The sequence below is a fragment of the Macrotis lagotis genome, chromosome 3, assembly GCF_037893015.1.
Source record: "Macrotis lagotis isolate mMagLag1 chromosome 3, bilby.v1.9.chrom.fasta, whole genome shotgun sequence".
Lineage (NCBI taxonomy): Eukaryota > Metazoa > Chordata > Mammalia > Peramelemorphia > Peramelidae > Macrotis > Macrotis lagotis.
In genome coordinates this window covers 220,476,928-220,503,648 of record NC_133660.1, presented here as the reverse complement: position 1 = coordinate 220,503,648, position 26,721 = coordinate 220,476,928, and the positions used below count along the sequence as shown (strand labels likewise).

Genomic DNA, 26,721 nt, shown 5'->3' with positions numbered 1-26,721 from the left:
ACATCATCATCATTAATTCTTTACCTTCTCTTACTTCCTTTTTCCTGCCCCATACTCATTTGCAAACTCCTATCATTTCTTTCTTCATTACTATCTCCTCTATATGCTTCTTTCTGTCCTCTGACACTGTCTCCTTCCTGTGCAGGCTCCTCCCTAACTCAGGCATGGACTATTGATATTCCTGCCTAAAAGTCTCTCCTGATCCCAGTTCATCCTCCATTTTTATCTGTCAAGGTTATCTTCCTAAAGTGCATATCTGACCATATTTCTCTTTGCATTCAAGTCCAGTGGCTTCCTCTTTCCTCCAGGATCAAATATAAAATCCTCTATTTGGTTTGGCTTTATAAGGTGATCCCTTTTTTACCTTTAGTTTTCTTGTGCCTTATTTTCCATCATGCCCTCTGAGATCCAGTGACACTGGTCTCTTGCTCTTCTTTCTGTCTCGGATCATTTCTACCCTGTTTCTGGTTATACCCTATGCCTGAGTCTCTCCTTCATCTCACTTCCTAGACTTCCTGTCTTATTTCAAGTCTTAACCTGAAATTTTGCTTTCAGTCAGACTGCCTTCCTGTTGGGGGGTGGGGGAAGGGAAGTTGGGGGGAATTGTAAATTTAAATCATTACCAAAAAAAATAGGTAGTAACTACTCTTGTATATAATTGGAAAACAAATAAAATATTTATATTAAAGTCTTGTTTTCACTAAGAAACCTTCCTAATCCTGCTTCCTTTTGAGAGCATTTCCAATTTACCCCATCTGTGTTTTTTTTGTAGTTTGTAGTTGTTTTGCATGATGCTTTCCTGTTAGACTGTGAACTCCTTGAGAGCAGGGACATCCTTGCCCTTTTCTTTCTCTGCCCAAAATTGAGCACATGGTAAAGACTTTATAAATGCTACGTGGCTGATGACAACTGCAACTTAATAGTCAGTTTCCTGAGTGACTGTGGCCACAAAGAGTCTTCAGGCCTTTGTCCCTTGATTCTCTGTTCTGTTGATAAACCTCTTTGTGGCCCTAGGTGACAGACTCCGTTTATCTTGTGAGTTTTTCCAGTTCAAAACTAGGATGGATGAAAAGAGAAAAATAAAAACCCCGTGGGTCACCAGAGATTTGGATATTTTCAGAGACAGCTGAGGGGTTGCAGCAGAGTCAGGAAAACCCAAGTTGTAGTTGGGCTTCTAACCCTTGCTGACTGTGTGTTCTTGGGTAATTCACCTAATGCTAACTGCCTCAGTTTACTCCCTGTAAACTTTGGATAGTAATAGCAACTGTTTCCCAGGACTGCTCTCAGAATCAAATGAGAAACATTTGCTTAGCATCGTGCCTGGCCCATGGTGAAGTTTAATATGTCTTCAATTCCTTCCCCACATCCTTAAAAAATTGAGTTCAGCATTTTTAATTAAGGACATGAAATTAGTTGTTGGCTATTATGTAGATGGATGGCCATTTTGACTGATTTTTCAAGTATATTTATCTCTTAAGATTGTTTAAATCCACAATTGCCTTTTGTGTGACTTTTATATACTTTTACATACTCTTTCATTACACTCTCAAAGGAATAGTTATATGGGATAAAATTATGATTACTTGTTGACATTTCACATCAGTAGTAGATTTTTATGAAAATGATGTTCTTGTGTGAATTTTGATGAGCCTAAGTTCTCAGTAAATCATGATTTTCTGTTTCTGTTTTGTCTCGACCAATCTCCTAACTTCCCTTCCCCTCCTATTTCCTTACCTGTAAAATGAAGAGGGTTAGACCATATAACATCTCTCATTTATCAGCTTTTTAGCAGTTAATATAGATGTAAGAAAAACAGGTATAAGGGTATTCATTTTTGATTAATCTAATAATGTTGTGATTTTTTGATGTTACAATAAATTCAAGAAAAAAGTAGATTCATCAAGTTTTGGAAAAATTGTTAATTCATAAAGATATTCCTCTGTTTTGATCTGACTTTTTTTAGTTTCTTAAATTTTGTCTCCATAGGTATTATTAAAAGCTTTTATAGCTAATCTCAAGTCAAGTTCTCCTACAATTCGGCGAACAGCAGCTGGATCAGCGGTGAGCATCTGTCAACATTCAAGGAGGACACAGTATTTTTATACCTGGTTACTTAATGTACTTTTAGGTAAGGTGAAATAAATTTTTAAGGCATAGTAGAGGCTCTGTAGTTTTTCATGTTGGGAAATAATAAAATGGGATCTATTTCTATTTGAGTTTGACGCCATTTCTTTTTGCAATATTAGGGATGTTAGTGAAAGAGAAGAAACTAGTGAAGATCATGATCTTTACCTGGATTTTATGAAAACTTTACCAACTTTGTGGATCATAGCATTTTTTGCCCTTTCTCTTACTGGTTAATATTAAACTTGGAGAGGCATTATAATGTAGAGCAAGTGTGTCCAACCTGTGGCCTGCAGGCAAGGCCCTTTCAAGTTCTTCTACCCCCCCCCCCCCATTTGTTGTTGTGCTTTTTGATGGTGTGGGTTGCATTGTAAAGTTCACAAGGGCTTAATGATGCCTGTGGCTCCCCTCTAGCTTCAATTGAGGCTTATTCATTTCTGCTTATAGACACTGCTTGTATTCTTTGTTTTATAGTTTTCTTTCAAGCCTCAACTCAGGTGTCCCCCACTCTATGAAAGGTTTTCAAATGTTCATAGCTAAAAAGAATTTCACTCTCCTTCAGTTTTTTTAGCACATTTTGTCTAGATCTCTGGTTTGATCTTATTTTTGGCATTAATGTTGTCTCTTGCCTCATAGACAGTAACTTTATTATGGGCAGGGATTCTATCTTACTTATTTTTATCACCCCAGTGCTTAGCTGATAACTTTTTAAAATGTTAAATTGAATTTGTGTAATCAAATCTGATGAGTTTTTGGTCCTTCTTTCTCGAAGAAGACTGACATCAGGGATGTGATGCTGGGACAAGCACATGAAATTGGATTTGAGTGAGGGGGTCTAAGTCACCAGCCTCACTTTCTGCTCTGGAGCCATTTGAGTCCAGTGGCCAGATGTGAATCAGTACTACTAGAGATGGCCCTGGATATGAGGCAATCAGGGTGAAGGACTTGCTCAAGGTCACACAGCTACTAAGTATCAAGTGTCTGAGACTGGACTCAATTCCGTCTTCCTGACTTCAAGGCCAGTGCTCTATCCACTGTGCTATCCAACTGCCCTGTAATCAAATATAATGGCAATAGGAAACCCCAAATGGGAAAATAGGGATTTTAATTCTTTAATTTAAAATATTTCTCATTCAAGACTTAATCCTATACTTAGTGGAGTATTCAAAGAAGAATAAGACACCATTTTCAGCCTCATGGAGATTAAGATCTAGGTGAAGAGAAGATACATATATATATATATATATATATATATATATATATATATATATATGCAAAAAACTGCATTACAATCAAGACTGAAAGGAAATAAGATACAGAATTCTCATGTAGTTCTGGAGATGGAGAGATCTTTCAGTTGGAGGGACTGGAAAACCTCTGTTAAAGTGAGATGATGTTTGATTTAGATCTTGAAGAATGGAGACAAATTGGATAGGTAGAGTTGGTGGGGAAGGATATATATTAGGTGGAGAATAGAATATATATAAAATGAGAAGCTCTTGTTCAGTTTACAAATATGGTTAAACCCATTTATAAGATGTCAACTTGTGGCTGGGTGGGGACCCTGTAAAATTCTTGAGTTCCAAACTAGATTAAAATGTAATTGGGGGGTGGCTAGGTGGTTCAGGGAACAGAGCACCGGCCTTGGAGTCAGTAGTACCTGGGTTCAAATCTGACCTGAGACACTTAATAATTACCTAGCCGTGTGTCCTTGGGCAAGCCGCTTAACCCCATTTGCCTTGAAAAAAAACAGAAAAAAAAATGTAATTGGGAAATATAGAGGAAAATAAATAAAATAAATAAAAACAGAATACAACATTGATATTATTAATTTATGCTATTATTATGCTATTTATATTTTTATTATTAATTATATTATTAATTGTAAGTCAATATGAAGCCCTATTTGTATTTGACACCACTTCTCTTTACAATAATAGTTCTTATTTTTATCCATTAATACCTTCCTTTAAATGAACTATTTTTGTATTTGAGACATAGAACTACTAGAATTGTTTGATAGTTAAGCTTATTAATCAGATGCTAACAACTTTTGCTTGCTATTTTATAGGCTTACTAGTTCCTGTTGAGGAGGAACATTCTACTCTTTTTATTCTTGGAGTGTTGCTTACTTTGAGGTATTTAATTCCCTTGCTCCAACAGCAAGTCAAGGACATGAGTTTGAAAGGCAGTTTTGGTGTCACCCGAAAAGAAACTGAAGTCTCACCTTCTCTAGACCAGCTCATCCAGGTAAACAGCATAATTCTGAAATAAGTATGAAAACTGAAACTTTGAGTTATGTGATTAGAATTACAGATCATTGAGTCAAGATGTATTTCTTAAGGACTATATGGTTCACTCTGTATCAGTTTATATAAGTCTTCCCAGATTTCTCAGGAACCATCTTCCTCATCATTTCTTACCATTTTATTCTATCACATTTTTATACTATTGTATATTGATCCATTCCTCAATTTATGGACATTCCTTCACATTCTCATTCTTTGTCATCTGCAAAAATAGATAGAAATTTTTTGTATATTCTTTGTTTGGATTTGTTTGATTTGGGACTAATCCTTATCCTGTCCTCCCTCTTTTCCTCCCTTACCTTTTTCCCCTTTTCTTTCTCTTTTCCTTCTATTTCCCTTCTGAGTGAAATGTGTATTTATGTTTTCCCCTTTTGATAAGTTCAGAGGAGAATCGGGTTCAAATGTTAGTTGCTTCCCCTGCTTCCTCCTCCTGAGGTATATTTATGCATTCTAATAATATGGGATAATTTTCCCTAACTTTCCTTTCCCTTCGTTCCCAAAGTAATCCTTCTTTCCCCCACTTTCCATTCTTCTCTTAAGATCATGGAGATCTAACAGAACCACTCCCAGTTCCTCTAATTAGACTTCCTCTATGACCCCCAAGGATGATAGTATTGAGAAAGATTTCCTCTTCCCCACCATTTGAATATGAATATTTTATCCTTCTTTGTTTTTCTTTACATTTTTGTTTCCCTAATTCCTGTTTTTGCACTTGCACTTTTCTATTTAGTTCTTGTTTTTTTTTTTCCTTCTAGAATGTTTGAAAGTCCTCTTTCATTAAAACTCAATAAAATTAACATAGTTTACTGGCCCATAGAAAGTACTTATTGAATACTTTATCTGTTAATCTATATGCTTGTCTTGTCTGTCTGTCTCCCTTTCTCTCTTCCTTTTTTCACTCCCTTCCTCCTTCACCTCACTTTATCTCAGGAAGAAGTGGTGTTCACAGAGGGGAAACGTGAAGCCATCTGGTGGATGATCCACCAGAGAAAAGGGGAATATTTATAATTTGAGAGGCAGAATTTATTATAGTTAAGAGAACAATCTCTGACCTTGGGCAGAAGGGAAGGAGAAGAGATAAATACTTTACAATTGTGAAAGTTGTTCTTTTGGACAAAATTGCAATGTTCCCTTATCCAAAACCAGCAAATAGTTGTACTATTCTTGCGAAGCAGTTGGGAACTTTCTAATATTAGGTCACCAAGTGGTTAGTGGATTTCCACATTGATAGTTCATTAAGATTCACAAAATAATTGTCTTTATTTTTTCTTCCATATATGCATAGTTAAAACAAATACACATATTGACTGTGTATGAAAATTCTCATGTTTTACCCAGATACCAGGATGTCTTTGACATGCGATGGGTATTATATTTCATCATGGGTTCCCTGGAGTTGTCTTTAGTCATTTCATTGACCAAATTTCTTAAATTTTTCCAAGTTGCTTTTTTTTAAAAACTACATTGTTACTGTAAAAGTAGGGTTTTTTTTTTTTGTTCCTATTCACTTTGTTTCATCATTTCTTACAAGTATTACTTGATGTTATGGAATGACCACATCCAAAATGTAGTTTTTACTAGATAGGAGATGTTCATTAAGGTTTCCAGGAAATCCATGTTGGCTTTATGCAGTTTAACACCATTATCTTTAGGAAAAAATTTAGGATTTAAACCTCCATTGGTATAGGCAACTCTTTGGTGAGGAAACTCCAGGTACTAATATGATTCAAACCTTCTTTGTAAATTATAGTCTTAGAGAATTTTCTAGAACATGGAGAGATTAAATAACTTGCCCACACAATCAGGGTTGCTGAGAAGGTGGAACTTACACCTAGGTCTTCTCCCCCTCCCCCCACTAGCTTTCTATCCATTGTGCTTATAGATTTTTATCATTATCAGTGACTTACATAGCATACATGCTTACTAAATTTACAAATGATCTAAAACTGGGAGGGACACTCTTGACAATCTAGAACATTGGGCCAAATCAAATGTTACATTTAAGAGAAATAAATGTAAAGGCATCTAACAAAATACATAAAGATGTTCAATATAGGCTCAAATTTAAAGAAACAGTTCCTAGAAACCTCCTTGAATATAGCGGGCTGCCTTAAAAGTGAGACACCTCCTTCCTTTCAAGCAAAGCTTGAACGTCTCCTTTTTGTTGTAAAGAAACTTCTTTTACAAGTATGATTTGAACTAAATGGTTGCTAGAGTCCCTTTCACTTATGAAATGCTGTGATTCTGTGTTTTTTTTTTTTGTTTCTCTCCTTAGTAAACCACAAAGAATTGAACTATATGTTCTTTAGAAATTCCTTCTAACTCTTAAAAACTAATTCCTTTTTTCCATGTTACAAGAAAATAGTTATTTCATAGGAACAAAGAAAGGACTGATTTTTTTGTGCTACATATTTTTCTTCATAATAATTTTATTTAACAGTCTTGTACAAGTAGAAATGAACTAGATAATAGTTTTTGAGCAATACTATATTGTTTAAATCAATTCCTAATACTAATTCACATGACAAGAAATCATTTTTGAGTTGAGGATTTGTGATTATCACTGTTGCTTCTTCCAGCTCTTATAATTTAGTTAACTGAAATTTCTCTTCCAGGCCCCTTTCTTTCTTCCTTCTACTATCTTCCCCTCCCCATCTAAAACAAAAAAAAATGACTTATTCCATTGTTACTTTTTTGGTTCTTAGGTATATGAATTGACTTTGCATTACACCCAGCACCAAGACCACAATGTTGTAACTGGAGCATTAGAACTATTACAGCAACTTTTCAAAACACCTCCAGCTGAGCTTCTTCAAGCCCTGACCACTGCAGGTGGTATTGGACAGGTCAATGTGACCAAAGAAGAGTTCACTAGCAGAAGTCGAAGTGGGAGTATTGTGGAACTTATAGGTCAGTTATTTGGAATTCTAAGATTCTCAGTTAAAAAGCATAATGTACTTTCCAATATTTCTTTTGTAATTAAATATTTCATATTTATTTTTGCAATATTTCTTAATAAGTATCAAGTCTATATCTCATTTTTTAAGATTCCTTTTCACTTGAAATAACATAATCCAGCATACTTGTGTACTTTAATTATCATTAAAATCCTAATACAAAAGAATAATTCCATAGGAATGGAGTTTCACATTATTTATAGTTTTTACTTTCATAAAAATTTCACCATAACAAAATTGTGGGACCTTGTTACTGTTCTGCACTATAAAATCCACTGGCTCCCTATTGCCAGGAGGAGCAAATGCACTCTCTTCTGTCATTTGAATTCCCTCACAGCCTAGCTCTAATTTACCTTTTGGGGCTTATTGTATTTTCTTTTCTTTTATGTACTTTGCTTTGTAACCAAACTGATCTTGCTTTCCTGAAACACAACATATAACTCAGCTCTTGTGCTTTTGAGCATTCTTGATGACAAAATATACTTTCTCTTCATATCTTTTTTTTTTGAATCCCTTATTTCCTTGACAGCTCAGCTCAAATGTTACTTGTCATTTGAGACCTTTCTTCATTTTCTTCATTTGCTACTGCCTTCTCCAAATTTCCTGTATTTGGTTTGCATTTTATAGAGTCTTAAATGTGATCAATGTAATATAAATTTCTTGAGAGCTGGGTCTGTTTCACTTTTAGATCCTCAGCATAGTGTAGGTGCTTATTACACTATGGTAGTGTACTAAGCTTGTTGATTGATGGTTGGGTGTTGATATTATTAATTTATGTTTTAATACCATCAGTTATCTCTGGAACAACTCTCAGCTCTTAATAATCATTTAGGTGTCATTGATGACACCTATGTGTCTTATTCACAGTGCTGTCGGAATGTTTCTTATTAGCAGCAAGATTTTCTTTTGATGTTTTGAGACTTCTGTATTTGTTCCTGTGGTTAATATAACTGAACTCTACGGCCAGGCCACAAAGACCAGGTCCCTTAGTCAACAGAATGTTGACGTCCCAGGGCTATAAAAACAGGTTTACTTTCCCTTCCTAATTGTGGTTCTTTGGTTTTTGGTTTGTATTGTATTTATTTTAGAATCCTATTTTACAAAGTGAGTAACTACTTTTTATTTAATCTCTGACCCAGTGTCAGACAACATTTCAGTTTTTCTTTGTGACTCTTAATTCCCTTTCTGTGTCTTAATATCAACTATTTTTCTTTTTCACCTGACTTCCCAACCCTTAAACCTAACTAATGCCTACATTCTAAAATTATTTTTTTCTATTCACAAAATAAAGTTTTCCATTTTCTCAGTAAAGTTGATTTCAACTTGATGTTGGGGGTGAAAAGCAATCTGACTAAATGAATTTATTCTAGGATGTTAATAATTAATTGCCTTTACATTTTTTAGGCCCATTTGTGTTCCAAAAAGTGCTTTTAATTTTGATTAGTGGAATTTCTGGGCTCTGTGACTTAATCAAGATTTTTATCTAGTATGGGTGAGACATTTTGTGACTTAACCACTGAGAGAGGTGAGCTGGGGTGTCATCTTGAGATATGGGAATCCTGGAGTATTCAGATGTTAACTTTTTGGGAAAACAAACACTTGTTGAGTGCCTCCACTCAAATCCTGGGTCTGCCATTTCCTTCTTGTCTTTGGGGAAGTCACTTTTCTTTGGGCTTCGATTTCCTCATCTACAAAATTGAGTGAGACTGATAATCTTCCTGTTGGCTTTAAATCTTAAGATCCTATGAAATGTTCTGTCCTGTCCACTCATCAGCTCAGGCAATTCAAGAAGAATTTGTGTATTTTATTATGAACACACAGCATTATGCTATAAATTGGGGCTGCTACTACAAAAAATTGGTTTCTTTGCTCTCTTATCAGATAATCTCAGAAAAGCTTTCCTGACCACTGTTTTCCTGCTTTACCTGAATTTCCTGACCTGTCTTGTTTCTTTGTGGTCCTGGATTTTGGCCTCTGGGTGACTTTGGCTGCAGGTCTCTGCTCTCTAGCTATATTCTAGGGTGATAGTTCTATCTTCGTGACATAATTCTATAAAAATCATCTCTAATCTGGAAATGCTTCTCTTTTTAGGAGTCTTTCTCTTGGATTCTGACTGTCAACATAAATATTTCCATTAAACTTTGATCTACCACTCTCAACAGTAATCCATCTTTGTTCATTTATGTTCCTCATTTTTTGTTTTCTTGACAACTTTAGGTAAATTAGGAAAAAATCCACTGTAATTCTAATAATTGTCTAATCTGAATATAAATATCATTAAATCAGCATTAAATTGGTGACTCATAATAATAATAGCTAATATTTATATAGTGCTTACTATGTATTGTTTGGTATGTTGAAATATGGTTTTATATATGAAATGTTTTTCTTTATGAACAATTAATTTACAAGATTTTTAGAATTTTTTTAACCAAAGAGGTTTTATTCTCTAATCATTTTATATTTACCTATTTAAGTATTGGAATAGGTCAAGCAAATATCCTAATGTTTCTACTATTTTATGAAATAGTCCTGTCATATAAATAACTTAACTGGGTTTTATATTTTGGGTCATTTCTGGTTCGTATTCAGTACTTTTATGTTTTTATGTAATTTTGAGATTCTCAAACTAGAGTACAATAATATTGATTATACCCTTAATTAAAGTTTATGGAATATATTTGCTAAATTCTAGTTTGCATGAAAATCAGCTTATTTTGAAGCTATTGAAAAATTCCTTCCTATTTTCAGCAGCCCATTTTCTTACTTTTGATCTTTTGCTCTCTATGATTTGCAGCTGGAGGGGGGTCTTCATGCAGCCCTGTTCTTTCAAGAAAGCAAAAAGGTGATTATTTTAAAGTCAGAGTCTTGTGTGATCTTATTATTCCTTTTTTTTTTCATAATATATTGGATTCTATTTCCATGACTTATTTTCTTTCTCTATTTTCATAATACACTTGAACTCAGTTTCCATGATTATTCTTAGTAATACTTTTTACCTTTAAAAATATTGCTGAAATCCTTGATAACAGGGTCATAACAGTTTTGCAAATTTGTCTTTATTCTTGTTGCTTATGTTTAAATTTTCAAATGTTATTGGCGAAATTATACCTGGCTCATTCATGCCTTTAGTTTTGACCAAAATCATTAAATAATAACTAATTTAAAGCATTATAAGTAGACCCTTATCATAAGTCAGTTCTGCTCAGCCCAGTTATTCCTGGGTGCCTCTGTCCCTTTGGTCAATGTACCTTGACCAGCCTGATGTTCTGGGTCTACTGGATCCCCTTTGTTAAACTTTGGCCTGGAATTTGGATTTACTGTTTTAGCCTCAGATTACAGTAAAAGTCTCGTTTTGTAGCCTAAATTTTGTATTCCCAGGAACATTATTTCCCATTTGTGTAGTATTGTACTTTGAAAATAACAGACCTGTAATATAATTTCTCTTCAGGTATTGTTCTGGTGGAACTAATTAATAATGTTAAGCAGGTATGCTTCTATGTTCTCAACTTCATTTTGTTTAGGCAAATGATACTTAAAATTTTTTTTCTTTCCTATTTAGAATTCTTAAGCATTTATTTTTGTTGAATTGGAGCCCTGTTATCATTTTTGTCAGCTATATTTTGAATACTAAATACCAAACCTGTGCAGTTTATGTTCATTTGACTACCTCACTTAATGCACATTGGATCCACTCATGTGCTTGTACAAGTCAGGAACTTTTGCATTGTCCTTCTCAGTGTCTTTTTCAGTCTGAATGCCTTTGTGGTTGAAGAACATTCTGTCATCTTCTGTTTGGAAATCTTGAAAGAATGACACTTTTTTTTCTCATTCATTCATTTTTTCAATAAAATAAAACATTTCTTCCATGAGCATTGAATGTTGTATAAGATGCTTTTCCCATGATGATTTGCAAGTCTTATTTTTTAGCAAAGAAGGTTCTTATTTTAATGACAGGTCTGGCCCTGACAGGGATGGGTGGGCATTCTGTTAATAAGGGGTCCAGAGAGTTCATAACTGTTATTTCACTGATGTGTGATGTTCTTGAGATTCCTTATTTAATAGCTGACATTTGTATGCTTTGGGATTTACCATTCATTAATCCTCACAACAGTGCTGAGGAATGGGTGCTGTCATTATCCCTATTTTGTTGTTGAAGAAATTTAGACAAATAGAGGTTAAGTGACTTGCCCATAATTTAACAGCTAGTGAGTGTTTGAGGCCTAATCTAATTACCAATTTGAAAGATTTACTGCTACTCCTTGATATACCTTACAAATATTTACTGGATCCCTCTTTTATAATATGTATTTTTTCTCTTCTTGATTTTCTTGTTCCTTTTTTTTTTTTTAAAGTTTTCGCAAGGCAAATGGGGTTAAGTGGCTTGCCTAAGGCCACACAGCTAGGTAATTATTAAGTGTCTGAGGTCAGATTTTAACCCAGGTACTCCTGACTCCAGGACCGGTGCTCTAGCCGCCCCTCTTGTCCCCTATTTCAACCAAACGTTTTGTTATTCATTTGTTATTGTCTCAGTTTTTATACTTTTTCTTGTAGTGAAGTTAGTTAGAAGATGATGAGTAATTAGCAAATCAGCTACTTGTGCTTGTTTGACTAGTAGTGTTTGACCTGGTTTAGATTCATTATTTCTGTCAAAATGGGTAGGACAGAAGAAATTATCTTAAATAATATAAAATTGTTGTCTTTTAGTATATAGTTAGTATTTTAAGTATTCTGCTTTGGAAGTTTCCTCGATATGACAAGTTGAATGACCTGTGGCTTTCATGAAATCATAGCCATGTTTAACAGATCATCAATATTTCTGTAATCTCCTTAGTTGGAACTTCTGTACATTTTTCTCTTTTAATGATGTTTAATTTATATAATCATATTTTTAATTTATATAATTACATATGATTTACTACAGAATGGGTCACATTCATTTAAGAGTAATGTATTAGTTCATTTAGTTTTAAAAAATCTTTATTGAGAGGCTTACCACCGGATTGGTCGCAGGGTGAGTTTTTTTGGCCAGAGTAGACCTTGACAAAGGAAATGTACACATTGATGAAATCACAGGCCCATGGAGTATTAAATATGTTAACAAATATTTATTCTGTTTAACTCTAAGTAGCAAAATCAAGTCAACCTATATTTACCACACTTTACTCTAAAAAGGTAATTTCTATATCTGTGACATCTTTACTCCTATATTCTTCTCTTTTTTGTTTGCTTCTTTGTGTATATGTACATGAATATTTTTTCTTATTAATATTTTGTAAAGCAGTTTTAAAGCAAGAAATTCACAATTATTTGAAAAGTATCTGCTAAGAAGATTGTAACATATTATAAATATTAAGATGAAAAAGGTATAAAATTAATGATTATATAATATATAAATTACCTTGTAAACCTGATGGGCTATACAAATACCACATTTTATTATTATCATTATTATTATTTTACTCCTAGGTGATGATAATGATAATACATTTAGTTTGAGTATATATTTGAATTCATGTTTTCTCCTTAAAAATAATTTGTTGTCAAGAACTGTATGAAAAATGTTTAATTACTTCATAAAATCCAAAGCCACATTGAATTGTAATTTCACATTCTAATTCTGAAGATTAAGACTTAATTTTGACAGAAAGCAACTTAATTTATGCAGATTATAAAATAAAATTAAGTGAAAACTTGAGAAGTGAGTTTTCTAGGGGATAAGAGACTATCCTCTTGTCCATATTTTATTATTTTAAAAAATTGTTTACGTGTGCTATAAATTCCATGACTTCTCTTTTTCCACACTATCCCCATGATCTTTCATTTGTAACAAAAATAAAACCCGTTATGCAGCACCAGCTGATTTAAAAAATGATCTCTCTTCTAACAGCCTGTGGAACATTCTTCACTGTTAGGCACCTATCTTTTCAAGGAAAGTTGAGGGAGGCATTACCATCATTTGTTTATATCATCTCTGTTGCCAGGGTTGGTTGTTACACAGAAATATAATTTAATATTAGATACTTTTCTAAATTTAAGTATTTCTTTCCTAGTTGGATTCTCTAATATTAAACTGTTTTCTTTAAATTTATGTCAATTTGAATAGTATCCTAAGATCTCCTTAAATATTTTAGCGATGTCTTTTCACTACTACAGTAGCAGTGCTTAATTTCTATAGTGTTTTAAGGTTTAAGAAATCTTTCTGGTGAGATAGATGCAATAAGTACAATTATCCCCATTTTACAGAAGAGGAAATTTTACCTCAGGATCCTTTGTTACTGTCTTCTTGTTTAATGAGAGAAAGAAAGGGATATGTTAGATTCTTTTAGGAAATCTAAAAATTAAATTAAAAAACTTAAACATTTGCCCCTAAGTTTTCCTGTCTCAAGTTGCAATGTAGTATTTTTTTTTTGGTTTGTTTTTGCAAGGCAATGGGATTGAATGTTTTTGCCCAAGGTCCCACAGCTGAGGCCAATTTGAATTCAGTTCTTCCTGACTCCAGGACTGGAGTTCTATCCTTTGTGCCGCCTAGCTGCCCCCAATATACTTTTTAATGTCACAGTGTTCATAGTACTGTGTACTGTGAGGAGATAATTTTTAAGGTATCAAATACTATATAAATATTTATTGTTACCATTAAAGTGATTTGAAGAAGTAAATTGAATGGCCCTATGATTTGAGATTTAGAAATTTGCATTTTTGTTTTAAGAAGACTATTAATATTTTTTAGGAAAACTAAAAGAGAAATTATTATCATGGGGCAATCAAATTCCCAATTCATAGCATAGTGCTTAACACTTAGATACTTTAAGTAGCTGTTGAACTTAATTACTGCATTGTTTCTCAGGTAAAGTGCTCTTAGGAGAAGAAGAAGGCTTAGAAGATGACCCAGATTCAAGGTCTGAAGTTAGCAGTGCCACATTTGCAGGTAATCCAGCGTTTTAGTTTTACACAGAAGCTGGTCATTTGACTTTTCGTTTTAAATCCTTTGCTGTGATCACTGCACAGTGATCTTATTAGCTGTTTCCTATGGTAAGAGAGAGAGAGAGAAGTGGTAAATCTATTTTTCTACATATTAACTCCTATCTCCTTTTCTTTCTGGCATTTGTTATGTGCATCTCTTGGTTAACCCAGCTGGGACCCTTCTCACTCTGCAATTTCTGGGCTAGCCTTGCCCAGGGCCATTTATGTAGTCACTGGAGCTCCTGTCAGTTGTTCACCTTGGGGCTTCCTGGGTAACTATACTTCCCTTTCTGGTACTGGTCATCCTTGTATGAAAGGAGAGCTGATGAGAAGGGTTCCCCTGAGATTCAGATTGACTTTCACAAGCCTTACCCACAGCTTGTCTGAACCTGCCAGCACCTTGTTACCACCTCGATCATTCTTGAGTATCACTCCAGGTATTCTGCAATCAGTCAGACCAGGATAGTAATGAAATGCCTCATGTGCCAGTTATCAAACAAATGTTTATCAAGACCTTGCTTTGTGTCAGGCAAAGCAGCCTTCCAGGAGCTCCCATTCTAATGGGGGAGATTCCTTGGAAATCATTAGGTGCCTAGGTCCATTGTTGATGTTCGGTCTTTTCAGTAGTGTCTGACTCTTTGTGACTCCTTTTGGGGTTTTCTTGGCCGAGACACTGGAAGGGTTTGCCAATTCTTTCTCCAACTCATTTTACGGATGAGGATACTGAGGCCAGCTGGATGATGTGACTTGCCTAGGAACCATAGTTAGGTGTCTGAGATTAGAGCTCTTGATCATTGCACCATCTAGCTCCCTTAACAAAATGACAACAAAATGTGCCAATCACTCTATAAGCATTTATTTATTCATGAGCATTTTATTTTTTCAGTTTCATTTCAAAAGTTTTTTACATTCATTTAAAAAGTGTGAGTTTCCAATTCTTTCCCTCTCTCTTTCCTGTGAACCCTCCTGAGATAACAAGAAATTAGATGTAGATTATACTTGTGTAGTCATGCAAAAACATTTTCATTAGTCATTTTTTTTTTAAAGATAGTTTAAAAAGTTTGCTTAGATCTGTGTTCAGACTCCATTAGTTCTTTCTCTGGAGGTGAATATCATTTTCCACCCTAAATTCTTCGAAATTGTCTTGTATCTTTCTAATCCTGAAAATAGCCAAGTCATTCACAGTTGATCATCATACAGTATCACTGTAACTGGGCACAATGTTCTCTTGGTTCTATCATGTTACTTGGCATCAGTTCATGTAGATTTTGCCTTTTTTCCCCCTTGAAATCATTCCCTCATTATTTCTTAATGCACAGTAGTATTACATTACAATCTTATATCATATTTAGCCTTTCCCAATTGATGGGCATCCCATCAAATTTCCAATAAAAATATTTATTAAGATCTTACTCCTTGTTAGACACCATGCTAAGTTCTGGGGTTATAAGGAAAAATAGCCCTCAGGGACCTCATGTTCAAGCATCACTTGGTAATAAGCAGGTACACAGAAAATACAGAAAGGGCAGGTGGAAGGCATTTTGAGAGAGGACCATATTAGCAGCTAAGGTACCAGTGAAAACTCTTAGGGTGGGCTTTGAACTGAGTCTTGAATGAAACCAAGTTAACCTAGTGGGGAAGGGGAATGGGCAGAATTTTAAAGCCATAGGGGATAGTCACTGCAGAAGCATCAGAGTTAGGAGAGATTTGCCATGAGCCAATGTAACTGCATTGTAGAGTATGTATATATAGCCAAGTGTGAGAAGACTGTCGGGGTTGAGGAAGGAGCCATATGAACTCCTTGAGGGATAGGAGATGGGTGGCTCCAGAGAGAAGGTGGAGCCAGGGCATAGACAGGAGATGGTGCATTGCTCGTGGAATAGCAGAGGCCACGATGCCTGGCCAGTAGAATTCTAGAGTATGGTATAAGAAGACTAGAAAGCTAGGAGGAAACAAGCGATTTTGAAGGACTTTAAATGTCACAGTAAATTAGACATTGGATTGAGTAGTAAGGATAGTACAACCAGACTAGTACTTTAGGAAAAATCACTCAGGCAGTTTTGTGTAACATTGAGTGATGTGGAGAGACAAGGCCAGGACACTCATTCAGAATCTCTTGCGACTGTCCACATAAGACGTGGTAAGTTCTTGAACTTACCTGGAGAGAAATGGAGAAATATGAGCAAATGCAGTTTGGCTTCTGATTGGATGAATTGGGGGTGTGGAGTTGAAGATAATGTGAAGGTTGCCAATCTGGGTTCCTGGAAGGATGATGGTGTCCTCAACAGAAACAGATATTTGGAAGAAGGGTTGTATTTTGGAAGGAATTCTATTTTGAACATGTTGAGTTTGAGATGTCTTTAGAACATCAAGTCCAAAATGATCAAAGGCAATTGCTGAGATGGGACTGGGACTCAGGTATGTGAATCTGGGAAAATCTGCATGAAAATGACAATTGTACCCATAGGAACTGATGAAGTGACCACCTGTGAGAATAGAGAGAGAAAAGAACCCAAGATGGATTCTTGGGATACAACCCAAGAGTTTAACTGAAGAGTTAATTGTTCTGTTAAAGGAGATAAAGAATAATAAAGATATAGAAAATAATAAAGGTAAAGCAAACAGAGAGATTTGCAGGAATCAGGGGAAAGCAGTGTCACCAAAACCTCATGTAAGCATTCTTTTCTTTCAGCCTCAATGAAGAGTGAAATCACAGGTGAATTGGCTTCTTCATCAGGTGTATCAACTCCTGTCTCCACAAGTTCAGCTGCTGATTCCACAGGTCACGACATCATCACTGAGCAGCCCAGGTCACAGCACACTTTACAGTCAGACCCTGTCGATTTGACCGGCTGTGACTTGACAAGTGCCGCCACTGATGGGGATGAAGAGGATATTCTTAGTCGCAGCTCAAGCCAAATAAGTGCTGTCCCATCTGACCCTATAATGGACATGAATGATGGGACCCAGGCGTCATCACCAGTTAGTGATAGTTCACAGACAACTACAGAAGGTCCAGATTCAGCTGTGACCCCTTCAGATAGTTCTGAAATTGTAAGTATGCAGGGGACAAAAGTGGGGAGGCCCAATTTTCTTTTCTTAATATGTCTCACATTCCTCCACGGGGCCCAGCCAATAACAGTGAAGAGATCTGCTGATCATAACTTACAGAACTTGACCTTATTTTATACCTTCATTGCAGAAATCAACTTATTTTTGTTCTTTAGATAATGGACTTTTAATAGTGTATCATACTAATTTGGATTGGATAAATGCTACTAAAAAGGAAATAATATGTATTAATAGGAAAATATTCTTTAGACCTTCATGGATATAAGTTAAGTGAAAAAAAAAGTGGTTAATAGACTGAGTTAGCCAAATATGATATAACCATACCCCTGAATAAATTTGTATTTGCATATTGCTTTTTGCTTTTTTAAGAGTGCTTTTAGATATTTCTTTTTTATGTGAAAGTTTCTAACTGGTAACTGTGGAAATGAAGTAAATACCCTGGTGTTAGATAGCACAGTGAATACTGAGTTCCCAGTAGCCCCATGTTGAGAGAAACAGACTTAGAATCAGAAGACCTCTAGCTCTTCCTCTTAGAAGCTGCACAAACCTTGGACAAGAATATCCCTTAATTCCCTTTGTTCTCTGCTTAATGGAGTTAGAGTATGAAGCAGCATAATGTAGTGGAAAGACCATGGGGGTTTCAGTTCAAGTATCTAGAAATCAGGTCCTGAATGCTGACTTCGATGTCTAACACATAGGCTACAGCAGGCCTTTACTTGAAGATCTGAAATAGAGAATATACTGGCTCTTACATCAACTCATTTAATTTCTTGACAACTTCCATAGTTAGGAAATTTTTCCTTTTATTGAGAATATGACTCAAAAAGGTAAAATCACCCTAAAAAGTGAATATTCTAACAAGCTAAATTTAACCAAGTATAAGACTCATGGAAAGGAATATCAGTTCATAATTATACAACAATTTGTAATTTTCAAAGCTTGTATGTTTCTATATATATACATAGATGTATATATATATACACACATATATATGTACATGTTCATATACATATATATGTGTGTATATATATATATATATATATATATATATATATATATATAGTAGTCTTGTTTTTGTTAATTAGAAGATTGAAGCTAATATGTTTTACATTACATTAGACCTAATAGGAAATGGAACAGACCTGAAACCCAGGTCTTTTACCTTTTAGTCCACTGCCCTTTCCATGCTGTCTTTCAGACCCAGTGAACCAATAAATATGTTATTATGCTCCTGATATATATTCTAGGTACTGTTTGTGTGTCACTAGGAATAAGAATAAAATGAATGAAAAAACAGTTTCTTCTTGAAAGGAGCATATGTTCTCCTGGGAATTAAGAACATATATATATAAAATTAAAGATTTTATTTATTTTGAGTTTTATAATTTTTTTCCCAATCTTACGTTCCCCCCCCCCACAGAAAGCAATTTGTCAGTCTTTACATGGTTTCCATGTTGTTCATTGATCCGAATTGAGTGTGATGAGAGAGAAATCATATCCTTAAGGAAGAAACATAAAGTGTAAAAGATAACAAGATGACAATAAGATAATCTTTTTTTTTTAGATTAAAGGGAATAGTCTTTGAACTTTGTTCAAACTTCACAGTTCTTTATCTGGATACAGATGGTATTCTCCGTTGCAGACAGCTCCAAATTGTCCCTGATTGTTGCACTGATGAAATAAGCATGTCCATCAAGGTTGATCATTACTCCATGTTGCTCTTAGGGTGTACAGTGTTTTTTCTGGTTTTGCTCATTTCACTCTGCATCAGTTCATGCAAATCCTTCCAGGCTTCCCTGAATTCCCATCCCTGCTGGTTTCTAATAGAACAATAGTAAGAACATATATGAGTGTGTGTGTGTGTGTGTGTGTGTGTGTGTGTGTGTGTGTATTTAATAAGTATAAAAGAAATAAATACAAAGTAGTAATTTAATTAACAAGTTAGTTGAAGACACTGGCTATAAAACAGAGACTTCCATGTAGATGATGTTGTTTGAGTTGCATTTTGAGGTAAGAGAAAGAGCTTATAAGGTGGAGATTAGGAGGGAGTGTACTGCAGATATGGTCACAGAGATGTAGTAATGAGTGTCAGAAATGTGTTATTTTAGGGAGAAGAGGAATAGTCAGTGATTCTGGAAAGATAGTATAGGTCCAGTAAATTTTTTTTTTGTTTTTACAAGACAATGGGGTTAAGTGACTTGCCCAAGGCCACACTGCTAGGTAATTATTAAGTGTCTGAGGCTGGATTTGAACTCAGATCGTCCTGAATCCCTGGCCAGTGCCAGTGCTGTCTACTGTGCTACCTAACTGCTCCACAGTAAAATTTTAAAAGTTGAACATAATTTTGTTGTTTGATCACACGAACAGTTGGGAACTTCTGTAATTTATTAAGTAGGGAAGTGATATGATATGAGAATTACTTGGTAGCAGTTTGCATTTAGGGAGAGAGACTTGATAATATTAGGCCTTGCCAATAATCTAGGCAAGCAGATATGAACACCTTATCTAAGGTAGTAGCTGAATGAATAGAGAGTAGTAATTGTTTGAACTTTTTTAACCATTATAAAACTTTCCTTTAAAAATTAACTGCCTTATTAAAATGCTTTGTATTTATTCATCTAGAGATGAATTGAATTTAATGTCAAGTGTGAAATAAACGAAAAGCCTGAAAAATGAATGAAAAAATGAATGAAATGTATGAAAAAATGAAATGAAAAATTAAAATTGTAAACTTTTAAGTTGATGGTTTTTTATTTTATTTGTAAAGTCTTTTTCATATTTAACACTTTTATTTTTATTCATAGTATTTGAAGTGATTCTTTTCCCCCTTCGTGATAGAAATATTTTTAAGATGATCAGTCTAGTCTGGAAGTTCAGATATAGTCAAACTTATAATCACAAATACAACTCTTGATGGTTTCCAGTTTCTTTTCTCACTGACTGCTGGTGGCAGGTGGCAGTAGCATCAGTATGATGTGGTGGAGTGCCTAATTTACAGTCAGAATAATAATTATGTTGTATTTAATTTAAGTTTATTTAATGTCATAAAATTCTTTTAAATTTGTATTTGTTTAGAGGTATTTTTCTCATTTTGCTCATGAGCACATGGATATTCCAGTGTCACACAGTTATTTAGTGGTAAATCTGGTCTAGAGCTTGAATCACCCATGACTTATCTTGGTGTTCTTGCCACTTCACATCATAGTCACAGATACAAGGAAAATTTTCAAACTGATTTTTCCTTGTAAATATCTGTGAGATAGTTTTTATTAGGAATTATTGTTTCAAATTCTAAAGTTGTCTACTTGAACCTAGGTATTAGATGGTGCTGAAAGCCAGTACTCAGGAATGCAAATTGGACAGTTACAGGATGAGGATGATGAGTCTTCACATGTCCTTCCTGATGAGGCTCCAGACAATTTCAGAAACTCTACTATTGGTATGTTAACTTAAACTGCTAAAAAAAGCAAAAACAGAGACAGTCTAGACATTGGGACTAATGTTTCATTACTTATTTCTTCTGTGATTGACCACAGTAGGAACAAGAAGTGTAGTCTATTTTGGATATCAAGGATGCAAAGGCAAAAATGGAATAGTTCCTGCCCTCCAGGAACTTACATTCAACCAGGGCAACATCTATGTGTGTGCACATACAGACAGATAGCTACAGAATAAATACAGGGCAATCCAGTTAGGTAGGCTTTAGGAGCTGAGGATTATCAGGAAAATTCTCATGTAGGAGCACATTTTTACTCAAATTATTTGGTGTAGTACAGTCATAAAAATTTCTGGCCATCATTGAAAATTTGTTCTTGTATATTTTTCTAGCATTTTTTCATCTTTGTGTTGAGATGGAAATTTATTGTTACTTTCTTACAAATTAGTTTGTGTAAATAGGCATTCTGTTATGCAAGAAACTTTGAAGCTCTTCCCCTCCCGAACTGAATTTGTTTTGACTAGGTAAGAGTCTTTTTTTTTTTTGTAAGGCAATGGACTTGCCCAAGGTCATACAGGTAATTATTAAGTATCTGAGGCCATATTGAACCCAGGTCAACCTCACTCCAGGGCCAGAGCTCAATCCACTATACCACCTAGCTGCCCCCCAAGAGTCCATTTTTTGCCTCATTTCTTACCTAGCTTTAGTCACCGAATGGGTTTTATCTTGGTCATACTGAGACCTTAGCTTACAAAGGCCAAGGTCTCCCATTGCTTCCAGGGTTATTGCCAGTTGTCGTGATCTGTAACTTGACACTAGACTCAGATGACTCTGGAGGAGAGAGTGAAACTGGTGACTTTGCACAACCCTCCCTCAGGTAAATCCAATTCACTTTCAAGTCAAGATATCACCTTTCTTATGTCATTGAATCTCTTTGAGAATGAAGGACAAATAAGGATGTTTTTTGGAGCTGAGTTTGAAGGAACTAGAGATTTTCTTTTAGGTTATGTATATATGTATACATGTAGGTATGTGTGTGTGTGTGTGTGTGTGTGTGTGTATGTACGTACATATATGTACTTTAGTTGTAAGCCACTGGTTTATTGGTTAATCTGTGTCTTTCTTTGAAGCACTTCAGCAGTCCCATCTCTTGAAAAGCACTGGACATAGCAGACAGCCATCTGACAGCAGTGTTGACAAATTTTTATCAAAAGATGAAACAGAGACGGGTGATCATGAAAGCAAGGTGAGTTAGAAAATTTAAAAATAATGATTTCAAACTGTTTTAAGGTGGATGGGTATCTAACACCTTCATTAATTTCTCCTCTTTTTTTGTGCAAGGCAGTAGGGTTAAGTGACTTGCCCAAGGTCACACAGCTAAGTAATTATTAAGTGTCTGAGGCCTGATTTGAACTCAGGTACTCCTGAATCCAGGACTAGTGCTCTATCCACTGCACCACCTAGCTATCCCATTTTTTTCTTATAAAAAATCTTAAAAATTGAATTTTATTATTTTTTCTAAAAAGCTTTTATTTTCATTCCCCTTTCCCCTCAATCTTCTGGTTGAACATTTACTGTAGCAACAAAATTAAAATCCTTAAAACAAATACATATTGTCAAGCAAAGAATATTTCTTCATTGGTCATGTCTAAAAATTTATTTCATTGTTTTCTAAGACTATCATTTCTCTTTGGAAGTGGATAGTTTACTTTATCTTGATTCCTTTATAACAGTGGTTTGTTATTTCATTGATTGATCAGTTTTAAAATATTTCAGAATTGTTTCCCTTTATGATGTCATTGTATAAATTATTATCTTGGTTCTGCTCATTTTACTTTGCAATAGTTCTTAGAGTTCTCCTGAAACTTTATTTTGTCATTTCTTATAATGTAATGGAAGTTCATTGCATTCAAATATCATAATTTATATCTTCATTACTTTAAGTAAATATTCTAGTTTTCCCATCACCTTTTTTTGTTTATATTTCTATATCTTTCTCTTTCCATTCTGCCTAATCAAATCCTTTCCAACTTATAGTAATAACCTATCCTTCCTACTTTGTCATTTATTTCTAAACTATTCCTTAGTGACTCTTCTAAACTAATATGGTGTTTACTGTCTGTTATTTGTTTGGTTGTTACTCATACCCAGTCTTGGTTTTTTTTCCCCTTCTATTGTGTTCATTCAGCAATCATTTATTAAATATTTATTATTTACTAAGGACTCTGCTGAACTGATTGATAGGAATTGAACTCATCAGTTAAACTTGTGAATTAACTTTTATGGTGCTTTTGCCTTATGTGTTGAGCCAGTTTGTAAAAACCCCTTGAAGACATAATTTTTTATTTTTGTTTCCTACACAGCACTCAAGAATATTTTCTTGTTGGTTTGTTTTGTAAGGGTAGATTAAAAATACATATGTATATTTAATTTTTCTCTATTATAGCCTTCTAGAATCAAAGGAGATATTGGACACTTCACCGATGCTGATTCAGCACCTCTAGTCCATTGTGTTCGGTTGTTATCTGCTTCTTTTTTGCTCACAGGAGAAAAAGGTGGTAAGTTTAATTATAAGATAGTATGATAGAATCCTACTTTTTTCCCTCATTCTGGTGTAGAGGTGACCCTGGTTCTCAAAAGATGTGACCAGTGGAACATAAATACTGGGAAGCTGTGATGCTGGAGAGCTGTGAAGCATGGTCCTGGCAGAGACCCCAGCTGGTGTCCCACAACCAGTCTCTGGAAGAATAGAGAGAAGAGACTCATTAAGTTATAGGCCAGGGCATGCCATGGAATGAGGGACACTACGTACTGGTGGCCCTCACTTCTATGTGTTCTTCAAACACTGGCAGGTTGGCAGAGAAAAGGAAAGAAAAGAAGGCTTTTAATCTTATCAACATTAACCTAATTATTTGTCCTTGACACATGAGGTCTTATTAATTTGACCAGCAAATGTACTGATTATTGGAGAAGCTTAGTCATATCAATTTCTACATTTTTGCCATAAATGAAACAAGAATAAAAGATCTAGTGGTTCCACGGAAGCCCAGCTCACATGTATTCCTTTTTTATGTATTTATTTATTATTTATTAGATTTTTCAAGGCAATGGGGTTAAGTGGCTTGCTGAAGGGTACACAGCTAGGTCATTATTAAGTGTCTGAGGCCGGATTTGAACTCAGGTACTCCTGACTCCAGAGCTGGTGCTCTATCTGCCACCTAGCTGCCCGACATGTATTCCTTTTAGAAGCAAAGAGAGCAGTTGCTTTTATTGTATGCCCAAATGCAGTCCCCCCAAAATGATTATCACATGAACAAACTAGTGATATATTTTTGGAGAAAGATCATCACAAAAACAATTGCAGTTTATGCACTAGTTTTGGTTGTTTAGGATGAAGAGGTAGAGAAATTTTGTGAAGATTTTGATAAGACCCTCCAGATTAGGGTTCTTTATTTTTTTGTGTTATGCTTCTTTTCAGTTTTATGAAACCTATGACCTTTTTTTAGAATAATTTTTTAAAATACTTGGAGTAAAAATTGCAGCAGCACATTAGATTATAAACTTCTTACATTCTTTTGAAGAAGAAAGTAAAATCAGTTTTTTGTTGTTGTTTTTTGTTTTTGCCAGACAATGGGGTTTAAGTGACTTGTCCGAGGTCACATAGCTAGGTAATTATTAAGTGTCTGAGGCCTTATTTGAACTCAGGTTTTCCTGACTCCAGAGCTGGTGCTCTATTCACTGTGCCATCTAATTGCCCCTGTAAAATCAGTTTTAAAAAATCTTTGCAAGATATTCTATTAATAGAAGTCATCCTAAAAACACTTTGAAAGTGGAGAGAGAACAAAAACAGAATTAAAATGGAAAAGATTTACAAAACTCATTACTGTTTTTTTCCACCCCAAACAGTAAAACAAAAACCCTTCTTTATAACTTCATAGTTCTAGAAATGCTTACACCCAAAGTGAAATTCCAGTTGGGAGAAGAACAATGGGAAGAAGCTAAATTTGGATCGTGTGTGCAGAGGTGACTGTTTTAAGTTGTTGCCGGATCAATATATTATCTGAACTATGGGATGATACCAAAGGTGTGGAAAAATTGTAGAACTTATTAATATTTAAAAGGTGACTTCAAGGATATCAGAAACTATGTACTGATATGCCTACTTTCTCATCTATACAAAATCTTAGCTATTAAGGATATCTTACAACAGGGTTTGTTTGGGGAATGAACTAACTTTATGTGATATTCAACACTTGAATATTCCTTGAGAGTGTAAGATTCACTATGTTAATTATTGGTTATGAAAAAGGATTTCCTTCAATGCTTAAAATATACTGGCTCTTTTTTGACAGAGTGTTAGTGTTCCTTAAAAGATAAGGCATAACCCTGTTCAGTTTCCCACTCATGATAAATGTCACTTCAGGTAGTACATAAAAACAGTGAGTAAGATGTGGGCTTTCTAGTGATAACAACTTTTTAAGATTCAGTGTAGCATGATTCCATGCATTTGATTAGATTCTCTATGAACTCCTATTTGTGGATACCATTGTGCTGATTTCATTTAGTCTGAACATGCAAAGTGAGAAATCTATAATCATTCAGAAGAGTTTGGCTTGAACATCCATATAGGAAAGTTGTAAGGGCAACTTATCAAACTTATCCATTAGTATGTATATCTGGAATACAAGCATACAGATAAACAACCATTTGACCCAGATTTGAATAAGAGGAAGAGTTGCAAAACTTCTAAGTTTTCAATGAAAACAAAGGCGCATATTTTTTTTCTAATTATATTTTAAAATTTTTATTAAATTACATGTAGAAGCAATTTTTAACTTTTTTTTTTCTTTTTTAAAATTTTGAGTCTAACTGCTATTTGTCCCTCCCATCTCCTCTGCTTAATCAGAGAAAACATTTGATATGGATTATATGTATGTGTTCATGCAAAATATATATCCTTGTTAGCCATGTTGTGGAAAAAAAACACGGACCAAACAAAAAACAAGCATAAATAAAGTTTAATAGAAGTATGCTTCAATTTGCATTAAGATTCTATCAGCTCTTTTTTGGTGGTGGATAGCATTTTTTCAGTTATTAGTCTTTGGAATTGTCTTGAAACATTGTATTGAGGAGAATAGCTTATGTCATTCATAGTCAATTATCCTTTAGTATTGCTGTTACTGGATACAATATTCTCCTGGTTTTGTTCACTTCAGTTTGCATCAGTTCACATAAATCTTTTTAAATTTTTCTGAATTATTATACAGTAATATTCTATCATACTCATATGGCACAACTTGTTTTGCCATTCCCTGATTAATTGGCATCTCCTCAGTTTCCAGTTCCTTTAAACCACCAAAAGAGCTGCTTATAAGTATTTTTGTACATATGTCCTTTTCCTTTCCTTCCCTTTCTTAAAAAACATCTCTTTATAATACAGACTTAATACTCTAATGCTGGGTTGAAGAGTATGTCCAGTTTTATAACTCTTTGGGCATAGTTCCAAATTGCTCTTCAGTTCACAACTCCACCAACACAGATCAGTTCAGAATTCTACCAACAGAGGATAAGTGTCTCTGTTTTTCCACATCCCTTCCAACATTTGTCATCTTCATTTTGTGTCATATTACCCAGTCTGATAGGTGTGAAGTGTGATACCGCATTGTTGTTTTAATTTGCATTTCTCTTAAGTGATTTAGAACTTTTTTTCATGACTATTAGATACCATTGATTATTTCATGTTCTTTGACCATTTATCAATTGAAGAATGACTGGTATTCTTTTAATTTGACTCTGATTTCTATTATTTGAGAAATGAGGCCAAAGGCCCATATTTTGAATATCAGCATCCTTTTGGAAT

General features: G+C 34.6%; 1 protein-coding gene across 6 annotated transcripts in view; it reads left to right on the top strand.

The window, feature by feature from the left end:
• The window catches only part of HTT (huntingtin), a 222,910-nt gene that overhangs the window by 55,289 nt on the left and 140,900 nt on the right, over positions 1-26,721 (top strand). For 3 of the 6 annotated variants that reach the window (XM_074229867.1, XM_074229872.1, XM_074229871.1), the window contains exons 7-15: positions 1,987-2,128; positions 4,196-4,374; positions 7,139-7,343; positions 10,188-10,235; positions 14,238-14,318; positions 17,046-17,407; positions 20,741-20,864; positions 21,992-22,107; positions 23,308-23,419. In XM_074229867.1, the coding sequence (XP_074085968.1) occupies positions 1,987-2,128; positions 4,196-4,374; positions 7,139-7,343; positions 10,188-10,235; positions 14,238-14,318; positions 17,046-17,407; positions 20,741-20,864; positions 21,992-22,107; positions 23,308-23,419 (1,369 nt within the window). The remainder of the gene's footprint in view (positions 1-1,986; positions 2,129-4,195; positions 4,375-7,138; positions 7,344-10,187; positions 10,236-14,237; positions 14,319-17,045; positions 17,408-20,740; positions 20,865-21,991; positions 22,108-23,307; positions 23,420-26,721) is intronic. The other 3 variants (XM_074229868.1, XM_074229869.1, XM_074229870.1) reach the window with 3 other exon arrangements.